Source organism: Dendropsophus ebraccatus, chromosome 9 (genome assembly GCF_027789765.1).
Source record: "Dendropsophus ebraccatus isolate aDenEbr1 chromosome 9, aDenEbr1.pat, whole genome shotgun sequence".
In the NCBI taxonomy this organism is placed as follows: Eukaryota; Metazoa; Chordata; class Amphibia; order Anura; family Hylidae; genus Dendropsophus; species Dendropsophus ebraccatus.
In genome coordinates, this window is record NC_091462.1 from 28,876,475 (window position 1) to 28,887,261 (window position 10,787).

Consider the following 10,787-nt stretch of genomic DNA (forward strand, 5'->3'; position numbering starts at 1 on the left):
TTTCCATTAGGTATGGACATGACATTTCTGAAGAACGCTTTGCAGATGGCAAGAACAGCAGTGTATTCACTACATAAAACCTCTACAAGAGAAGTAAGTTTATTTTACTTGTAAAACACAATATAGGATAACAGAGGAAGAAGAGAAGTTATGGATGGCCACACTAGTCATTCTTGTTCAGAGATGTTCAGTCATTTATTTCTCTTTAGCATATTCAGAAGAAAGCTGCAGACTGGAAGGTGAAGATGGAAGTAATAGCTGGTAAGGTATTTTCAGATTACGTAAGATTTGGTTATGTTGTAAGGTAGGGGGTGTCAAACTCAGGCCCTCCAGCTGCTGCAAAACTACAACTCCCATCATGCCTGGACAGCCAAATCTTTAGCTTTCCAGACATGATGGGAATTGTAGTTTTGTAACAGCTGGAGGGCCAAAGTTTGACACCTGTGTTCTAAGGTATTTAAATGTATGGCATCCACTGGGGATTCTGCTATCCATTGACCGTAAGAGCCCATTCACACTGAGCAAAACAGGTGGAAATTGCGAGCAGAACCACTCTGCTCGGAATTGACAAGTCAACATCACATTGAGTCCGCGGCGCAGGTTCCGCTCAGAATTTCCATCTGTTTTGCTCAGTGTGTACAGGCTCTAACAGGTCAACATAGAATTGGCAAACCCACCACTGCTGTGGGATTTTCTCTACACCCATTGAAGTTAACAGATAGCAAAATCTGCAACAGACTTGACCTGTCTGGATGGACCCTAGTACTTTACGTTGTGTAGCAGCAAAATGTATTGAAGATCAATAGATCATTCTGTATCACAGAACATTGTTAATGTTTTACAGAGCTTCGGTATGATCTACCGGCTTCATACAAGTTCCACAAGAAGAAGTCGGTAAGTTATCAGGTGGTGTCAACTGCCTTTCAAAGTCAGTGCAAGGTGACACAGGGTACCTTTCATACTTCTAGGATGTATAGAAATGCTCTTTATGGAGCCGCCAGAAAGAGGCGAGTGCTGATACCTGCTCTCTCCAGCAGCTCCATAGAGAATCAATGGCGCTGCTGATGCTGGGAAGATCCACAGCTTCATTTACAACAAAAGAGGGTGCTGAAGTCTGATCCCCAGCAATCATATACTAATCTCCCTATCCTGTACCCCCAAACCACTTGTACCGCCAGAAAGCTGCTTTTATTCCAAGTTCTGTCCTGGGGTCCATTCGGCAGGTGATGCAGTTATTGTCCTAAAACACAACTTTTAAACTTGTAGCCCTGTGTCAAATTGGCGTGGCCTAGAGGGTCTGTGCCCTAGGATTGCGATACCCCTCATTAGGAATGCCCCAATTTCTCCTATTCATCACCTGTCTGAACTGCACATGTGCTGGATTGTTAAGGTACCTGTGCAGGTGTGGAATAGGAAAAATCTTGCCTTGGGGCATTCCTAATGATGAGCACAGGGAGGCGGTGCAAGCCTAGGGCATAGACATTCTAGGCCACACCAATTTGACACGGGGCTACAAGTTTAAAAGTTGTTTTTTAGGACAATAACTGCATCACCTGACGAACGGACCCCAGGACAGATCTTGGATTAAAAGCAGCTATCTGAAGGTTTGGGGGGGGTTGCAGGTTGTGGTTACAAAGTCACTTTAAGGGTGCGTGTACATTACGGAATGGCGACGGAAAACCCGTTGCGCAGTTCACACCCGTCCGCCCATATCAGACACCATTCTATGCACGGGTGGATTCCTTCGTCCATCCAAACAATGAACGCAGATGCGTGCGACACAGTCAGCGAGCAGTTTTGTCCCCATTCCGTAGTGTGCACACACCCTGAGTTAGAAAACCTCTTTAGGGTGCCTTCACACTGACCGACTCGCCGCGGAAATCTTACTACGAGCTAAGGTCCTGGCAGGCCCCTGTGACTACATACTCGCAGTCTAAAAATACCGCTGCGAGTATGTAATGCAGCCGCCCCCTTAACCCCTTCATCGGCTCTCGCGCTGTCTGTATACATTACCTGTCTCCTGCACGGGGTCCCGGCTTCCTGCTCTGCCGCCCAGCCAATGTATACAGACAGCGCGGAAGCCGATAAAGGGGTTAAGGGGGCGGCTGCATTACATACTCGCAGCGGTCTTTCAGAGTGCCTTGAGTATGTATTGACAGGGGCCTGCCAGGACCTTAGCTCGTAGCGGGTCTTGCTGCAAAACTCGCAGCGAGATTTCCACTGCGAGTTGTTCACAGTGAAGGCAACCTTAAAAAGGTAGGTTTCACGCAAACACAAACGTTGGTTTCCACCCATTTAGCAAGTCATGTTTATTGAATATTCTGATAGATACAGGTTTAAAGTACAAGTGTGAGCAACAAGTCCTCATTTTACAACCTGGAAGAGATTTCCTATTAGTATTAAACATAAATATAAAACATGAATCCAAGTGCCATTCAGTTGAATGTAACCAACATAAAAAAAGTTTTCTCCTTGCAGGTTGACATCGAAGTGGACTTCATTAGATTCTCCTTTGACTGACATTCAGTATCTGAAGACTTAAAATAGGCATGGAATATTTTTGTACTTTTTAATTTTCTAAAAAAAAAGAAAAACAAATCAGGAGCATCTAAAAGGCAACACAGCGGTTTACTGATCCTCAGTTTTCAGCTGCTTTGGCTCTGGTTCCTCTGTGGTCTTGTCCTCCAGCTGCCTCTTCTTTGGACTTATTGCTGCATCAGTCCCATTTTTACCGTCAGCCGATGTAGAATCGTTCTCTGAAATGTGTTGGATGTTAGAATTATGAACTACAATTGCCTTTATAAACATTAGGAAACCTGGTGCATCTGATGAGCGAGACTACAATCAAGATGACACTGTTCACTTAAGATATTGAAGCACTAGGTGCACAATGAACTGGGTAGCATTCATCAACAGTATTCAGCAAAGCAGATACCCTACTGAGTGTTTACGGACTATGGTGGAAAAGATTTAAAATGAGTTATCCATGCTTAGAAAAACATGGCCACTTCAGAACCAGCACAGTGGTTTTGAATTGAAGTGAATAGATTCAAAGACAAGTTGGGTCGTTTCTAATACTGGATAACCCCTTTAAGAGCAGATGTTTGCAAAGTACCACTACATGCCTGGTCCAAAGCCTTAAGTGCCCCAGTGCACATGTATATAGCCTGGACAGCTTCAAGAACACATCTTTGTACATTGATACATGTGTGCATATATAAAATACCTTCCATTTCCTCTTCATCACTGCTGTCAAATTTCTTCTTTTTCCCCTGGAACTGTATCCTTCTCGATGAATCGTTGCTTCTTCCGCCCCTTCCTTTACCCTTAGGTTTCCGCCCACCTGAAAAGATTTCAGACCACTCAGGATAACGTTCAGTATGTCATGCTCATAAAACATTGCAGAAGACTACGTGGCATAGCGTCCATTTTTGTTCAGCAGCTGTTTTCTAGGAACCTTTATCCTGGATTTGCATGTATAGTCTGCAAGCATAGACCAGCTTCACAGACAGGCAGACAACTGGAGTGTACAGCCCAAAGATCACTCAAGGGAATCTGACAGATTTCCATTAATGCAGTGAGGGTCAAACCTGCAGCCCTTCAGATGTTGCAGAACTACAATCCCCATCCAGGTACTATGGAAGTTGTAGTTCTGAAATATCTGGAGGACTGCTGGTCAGACCCCTTTGCTTTAAAGGAGTTCTCTAGTCTTGCAAAGACATGGCCGCTTCTTATCCAGAGGCAGCACCTCTCCTGTCCTCAGTTTGGGTCTAAGTTTTGCAGCTCAATTTTACTGAAATGAATGGAACTGAATTGTAAGACTGCACATTCCCTATAGAAAAGCCCCCACAGAAGTCAGGTATAGTATATTAGTCGTAAGTGTCAGTGTCACCGACCTTTTCCTTTCCGCTTATTGTAAGATTCTTGTTGATCCTCCATGATTTTCTTTAATGCGGCTTTCTCCTCATCACCCTCCAGAAGTTCCCAGGTCACGTCTTTCTCTTTCAGCTGGAGGCTGTCATTATTTGCAGCTTTGGCCTTTTCCAGTGCCTCTTTAGCATTGCTTTTAAACAATATAATTCCCTTGAAATACCAAAAAAAGGTTCAGTTTTCCCATGAATATGCGCAATTTGCCATCAGACGCTGGCACAGACTCACTGGGTGCACCATACACTCAGATCTGCCTAAAACTAGGAGACTTACCTCCTTTGCTCCCCTACTAAAATCAATCCACTTTATTTCCCCGTGATTCTGGAATAATTCATGAATATCTTCTCTGGAAGTCATGTTGTCCAGTTCACCTGAGAATTTTAAGAGGCAGCCGGTCTGTTCATCTAATGATTTCTAGAAACAATAAATAGCAGGTAACAATGTGCTGTACAATTACTCTGTACTTGCCCTTAGGCCCTACTGCAGGTATCATGTTTACTGGAGACGCATGACAGGCCTTAGGGCTTGTTCTCACGCTCTGAACACCACAGAACCTACAGACAGGTTAGCGATGTAGTGTCAAACTCCTCCCCCCTCCCTCCCGGAATCCTACTGATACATGTCGTCGGGCGGGGAAAGAGTCCACTACAACGCTTACCTGTTCATAGGTTCCATGTTGTACGGAACGCAAGAATAAGTCCTTAAATGGGAAGCACCTTCATTAGAGGATTAGCGCTGTTGACTACCATAGTATAAGGATTTCACCTTATGTGCAGACAGAAGTGGTGTCTTTTACATGTCAATATTACTATACCTAGAGCAGGATATTAGATTTTACATTGCCAACCACACAAATTAGCTTTACCAAAAAGTCAGTAATGATTAGAGATGAGCGTAACTCGAGCATGCTAGAGTCTGATTATTCAACGTCTGAATATCAGTGGCTGAAGTAGTTGGATGCAGCCCTGGGACTGTGCTCACCCCTAGTAATGACAGACTTATGCCATCCTGCAGGTTGGCACTAAATCATAACTAGTAAAATGCACAAACCTAATTGTTATGGTTCGTGGCAGATTAAACTATAACCTAATAAATGTCTCTGCTTGGTATACGCGTGCCACAAGTTTCCTGTGCAAGCTGCCCCTTTAATATTCTCTCACCAGTGTATTGTTACATATTGCAAACAGATCAAAGTCTAAAATACACTACTTACCATTTCAGCTGCCTCTGCTTCTTTCTGGGCATTTGCCTTCTCCCTGATGGAAAACAGCATTGTATGATTACAGTAGGCCATGCAGGGGCCACATTTATCTGAATGCATGGGATTGGATACTATAAAGTCAGGGGTAGGGAACATTGGCTTTCCAGCTGTTGCCAAACTACAACTCCCATCATGCCTAGACAGCCAAAGTTTTAGCTATCTAGGCATGATGGTAATTGTAGTTTTGCAACAGCTGGAAGGCCAATGTTCACTGCCCCTGCTATAAGGACAGGGCTCCCTTGGCTGACAGCATAAGATCCCATACAGAGGATATCATGGTTATGTGAATGCAGCCGAACAGCTGTCACTTTTACAGAGTCCTGCAGAAAAAAAAGCAGTCACTTACTGTTTAGACTTGGCTTTGGCAGATTTATGGTCCTTTCTTTCTTCATTCTTCTTGGCAAAATATTCACTCCTGTGGAATAAGGGAAACAAAAGCATACATTTTTAGAAAAACCTGTGTCAGACTAAAGACCTTCTGCCACTGTAAATCCTGCAGGAAAAATCCTCATGTCTTCCTCCTCGCCACCGCCTCCTCTGGTGTAGGTGTAACTGGATCAGCCAGCCTCAAAACTGATAGGCTATACTCAAGATAGATCTCTATGACAGATTTTTTTAAGCCAAAGCCAGGAACAGACTATAAATAGGGAACAGGTCATAAAGGAAAGAGATTTCTCCGCTTTTCAAATCCATTTCTGGCTTTGGCTTCAAAAATCTGTCATAACTCTGTGTAAACCCACTCTTAGGCTAATATCTATAGCTAACAACCATGGACTACAAAACTAAAGCCTAAATGCTAGGATGCCCCCCAAGCTGTTCAAACATTGGCTTAATACCTTAATTTATGACTTTTTACCAGGTCTATGGAAAGACTAAAACCAATGCACTTACTTAGACAATATGATCATGTCAGAATCTTTGAATTTCAAATCTCTATTTTCCAAGAACTTTTTTGCAGCCTCGTCCGTATCAAATACAATAAATATCGAACCCTGTAAAAGAGAGACAGAGAGGCCGGGTTACTGACATACATCATGGCACACGCTGACTAAGCATATATACTGGCGACCAGACCTTAAATGTCTTCTGAAGCGTCCGTCTCATCTGAATGTTCTCAATGGGACCCTTGCCTTCCAGCCATTCCTTTATCTCATCCAGACTTGTATCAGGCTGAAATCCTTTCTGCAAAAAAAAATAATAATATGGTGTGACTACAAAGACCCCTAGCGATTAGGGAGGAGGTCCCCGAGAGCACCTAGAATAGAAGTGCACATGTGTTATTACAGCTTCATTCAAGCCTATGGGATTAGCCATCTCAGCCAGTCCCATAGGCACCAAGAGCAGATCCCCAAGAGATCACATATGTATCATTAAGATTTAGTTGAGTTACGCCTTTAATTATTTTTTTTTTTAGACTGCAGTCTCTCAGTAGCCATGATATGCAGTTTGCTCCTAATTTTACATCAGGGGTAGGGAACCGTGGCTCTTCAGCTGTTGCAAAACTACAACTCCCATCATGCCTGGACAGACAAAGCTTTAGCTTTGGCTGTCCAGGCATGATGGGAGTTGTAGTTTTGCAACAGCTGGAGAGCCAAGGTTCCCTACCCCAGTTTTACACTATTGCATGTGTTGTGATCCTCATGATGCCTTCCCTGGCTTTCATATATCAGCCCATCTCTAGGATCATACACAGCCTGTGTCACCCTCTGCCCTTCACAGCTTGTGTTTGCATCCTTATCCCCCAACAGCTACAGCCTGTTCCATCAGTATTCTCTCTATATACCCACAAGTACCACTCTGATCACCCCTCCCTCCCCTGCAGAGTCTGTTATGGGTGTTCTACCTACCCTACACTCATATATACAGTATGTCAGGGATGGGGAACCTTTGGCCCTCCAGCTGTTGTAAAACTACAATTCCCATCATGTCTGGAGAGATAAAGCTTTAGTTATACAGGCCTGTTGGAAATTGTAGTTTTGCAACAGCTGGAGGGCCAAAGGTTCCCCATCCCCGGTCTATGTGTGCCTTTATCTCCACTATCTAATAGAGATTGTACCATTCACTATATACACACACATACAATGAACATGTGAACAGTGACAATACACTTCTGTGCAACTTACAATGTAGACGGATCGGTTTTTGATGGAGTTCTTGTACTCTTCTGTGACCTCAGGTAAGGGCTTATCGGGCGACCGTCTAATTTTACATTTCTCCTCATCGATCTCCAGCAGGCCACTCTTGGATTTTTTAAGTGCTTCAAGAATCTTGGGAAAGTCTGTGGTCAATCTGCTCAATCTGTAAAAACCCAAGATTAAAGTCAGGTATAGCCAAGAGAATCCTGGGTTATAGCACCACACAGCCGGCTTTAGGGTCATACCTGTTAAACTTAATCATGATCTCTAGGGGCACCCAGCCATCATCCAGGGTGATCTGTTCCTTTAAGAACTTGTCTCTGGGAAGATTATGGTCCCCAAAATAGTACTGTAAAGAATAAAAAGAACAAGGACTTAAAGTGTCACTAAGATTTACAAACTTTTCACACATCACAGTTTTGATCAGTCAGGATGTGGATGCCAAGACCCTCACTGATCATTGGGACAAGGGGGGAGAAGCACTCAGCTCATTGTAGCAATGGATGGGGGTCTCAGCACCCAGACCCTTCCTGATCCAAACTTTTCACATGTCAATCCCCCCTCTCCCCCAATATTTAATGAAAGGAACATTAGTTTGGAGCACTACAGATGCTTTTGCAGAAATTTAAGGAGTTGTCCAGCGCTACAAAAACATGGCCACTTTCTTCCAGAGACAGCACTACTCTTGTCTCCAGCTTGGGTGTAGGTTTTGCTGCTCACTTCCATTGAAGTGAATGGAGCTTTCTTGCAAACCGCACCTGAACTGGAGACAAGAGTCGTGCTGTCTCTGAAAGAAAGTGGCCATGTTTTTGATGCCCTTTAAGGATAATGCTGTGCCAGAAAACTTACCTCTATCTGTTCATAGATCTTTGTATCCAAGTCTTTCACTTGTTCATTGTCCCCATTTTCTGCCATTTTGAAGCCTAAACAAAATTAATATAGGAGGTATATAAGATTTTAGGTTATTCTACTTACAAGTTTTTGAATATTTTTTTCTTTCAAATCTAATGGTGCCAGAAAGTTATACAGATTTGTACATTACTTCTATTTAAAAATATCAAGCCTTCCAATACTTAGCTGTTGTATGTCCTGCAGGGAGTGGTGTATTCTTTCCAGTCTGACACAGTGCTCTCTGCTGCCACCTCTGTCCAGAGCAGGAGAGGTTTTCTATGGGGATTTGCTACTGCACTGGACAGAGGTGGCAGCAGAGAGCACTGTCAGACTGGAAATAATACACCACGTCCTACAGGACATACAGCAGCTGATAAGTACTGGAAGGCTTGATATTTTTAAAAAATTTAATTTACAGATCTGTAACTTTCTGAAACCTGTTGATTTGAAGGTTTTATTCGCTGGAGTACCAATGTAATGAGATTATCCTCCAGCTTTGTAAAGCCAACAACCTATCCTCAGGATAGGACATCACTATTAGATGGGGGGCAACTCTTGGCATCTCCACCAATCACCTTTGGCTTTAGCTGCAGATTGCAGCGTTGCCCCCAAAACTGTGATACCATGTACCACGGCTACTATCAGTATCACAATGTCAATATGAGAAGGGTAAACAGCCAGGAAGATGCAGTACAAGTGCCAGATGCCCTAAGGACAAACACCAACCAACACAGGAGAGAAGCGCAGCCTCTGTAATATGCTTTATCAGTGCCGGACAATGCAGAGAATAGCTGGGATCACTAATCCAGAGGCTTTGGATGATGCAGTCATCACATCCCAGCACTTGTTATAAGGAGGATGATTCACTCTGATGTACGACCCATTCTAAACAATGTCTCATCATGCAGAATGAATGCTCCAGGCCTGACAGCGGTGAAAATTAGGCCCTTTCTCCTAAAACCAGCAGTATACCTGCCCAAGGGCCTTGCCTGGAATTACAGCACAGCTCCACTAGTGTGAAAAGAATAGAGATGCAATACCATATGCAGCCTGCAGACAGATGTGGCGCTGTGTTTTAGTGCGTTAGTACAGGCAACTTTAAGAAATTTTGTAATTGGGGTTATTAGGCAAATATGCCATTATCTGCATTCAGAAAGACTTTCCCCAGGCCCCCCCCCGCCTCTCATTCACTGCTCATTATCATGAAATCTCGACTCTTTTACATCAGTCATGCCCTGCCTGATCTATAGAGAGAGGAGGGGGGAGATTAGTGACCAGCGGAGAACAAACGATTACACAGCAGGAACTGTGTGAAAGCCGATATTCAGAGGTCAGAGGAGATAGCCAGGTGATGTAGCTGTAAATTGACTCTTTGTTGTCCTGATTTGGTGCCTCATCTCCCTCCACCCCTCCCCTCTCCATAAGTGAACCATGAAGACAGGGGGGGGGCTTCAAACTGCTTTTCCATGATAGAAATGCATTTTTCAGCTAATAAACCCAATTACAAAGTTTCTTAAAATCGCCTGTACTATTGATTTAAACGACAGTGACACTTTAAGGGGTCATCCCAACTTGAAGTGTTACTGCCCATCCACATGCTGTCCGGTGAGGGTCCCCCACTGTTAATGTACAGAGACCCTTACAGCACCAGGTTACTTTCATATATCTCAGACTATCATATATCATATCTCAGATTTTAAGAGCCCACACTGTCCCTTTAAATAATATTCTACATGTTTCTCATAGTCCTCTGCAATTCTTACATCATCTCGACTGATGCAAATAAATTCTCTTCAATGTCTACAAGCGAAAACACACTATATCATTCTACGACGTGTAGCTCTCCATTTGTACAATGAAACTACAATTCCCAGCATGCCTTTACAATCACATGCTGACAAAGGCATGCCGGGAGTTGTAGTTCCTCGGCGGTTTACAGGTTGTAGAATACCGCGGCAGCAACCACGTGTAGAGGGGAGGGGGGGGTCGCTGAACGCTCAAGTCTGACGGCCAGCCTGATAAACAGAGCAGGAGACGATACCACGGGCAGGAACCCCCCTTGCTGCTACCGTTCATGTGCGCGCCACCTGTATACCCGATCACCAGCACGGAGTACAGTACAGGCCTCACTAAGCGTGCCGCCCGGGCCTAGACGCTGGGGTGGCGCGGGGCTCCGGTCCTGTATCCGGACCACTATATATCATACAGCCGGGGGAGTGAGCCCAGCACACTGCCCCCCTCCTCACCTGAGCACGCCGCTGTCCTCCGGGTCTAATAGGCACACGCTGCTCAGCCGTAGCAGCTGAATGACGCGCTGATTTAAAGGAAGAGCCGGCTCAGCACCGCCCCCTCCCGGCATGCAGCAGCTAGTACACCTTCCTGGCGCCTCCCGCGGAGACTCGTGTGCGACTGTGGGCTGAGCTGGTTTCCCTCCAGCTGTTGCTAAACTACAATTCCCATCATGCCTGGACAGCCAAAGCGAAGCTTTGGCTGTCCAGGCATGATGGGAATTGTAGTTTTGCAACAGCTGGAAGGCAGAGATCTGTTCCTTAGACCCAGCTGCAAGTTCT

At 44.5% G+C, this 10,787-nt stretch overlaps 2 protein-coding genes across 3 annotated transcripts in view; one reads left to right on the forward strand and one right to left on the reverse strand.

The window, feature by feature from the left end:
* Nucleotides 1-3,243, forward strand: part of METTL5 (methyltransferase 5, N6-adenosine) — a 45,853-nt gene extending 42,610 nt beyond the window's left edge. For both annotated transcript variants that reach the window (XM_069982842.1, XM_069982841.1), the window contains 4 exons: nt 11-93; nt 210-261; nt 845-894; nt 2,479-3,243. In XM_069982842.1, the coding sequence (XP_069838943.1) occupies nt 11-93; nt 210-261; nt 845-894; nt 2,479-2,520 (227 nt within the window). In that variant the 3' untranslated portion in view covers nt 2,521-3,243. The remainder of the gene's footprint in view (nt 1-10; nt 94-209; nt 262-844; nt 895-2,478) is intronic.
* SSB (small RNA binding exonuclease protection factor La) lies at nt 2,295-10,571 on the reverse strand. Its single transcript, XM_069982840.1, has 12 exons — nt 10,464-10,571; nt 8,176-8,249; nt 7,572-7,675; nt 7,315-7,489; nt 6,266-6,373; nt 6,083-6,183; nt 5,538-5,606; nt 5,144-5,186; nt 4,204-4,344; nt 3,897-4,083; nt 3,227-3,343; nt 2,295-2,756 (listed from the first exon to the last, which is right to left on the reverse strand). The coding sequence occupies exons 2-12, from the start codon at nt 8,239-8,241 to the stop codon at nt 2,629-2,631; spliced, it is 1,239 nt and encodes a 412-aa protein (XP_069838941.1). The 5' UTR covers nt 8,242-8,249; nt 10,464-10,571; the 3' UTR covers nt 2,295-2,628.
* Between the last annotated feature and the right edge of the window lie 216 nt (nt 10,572-10,787).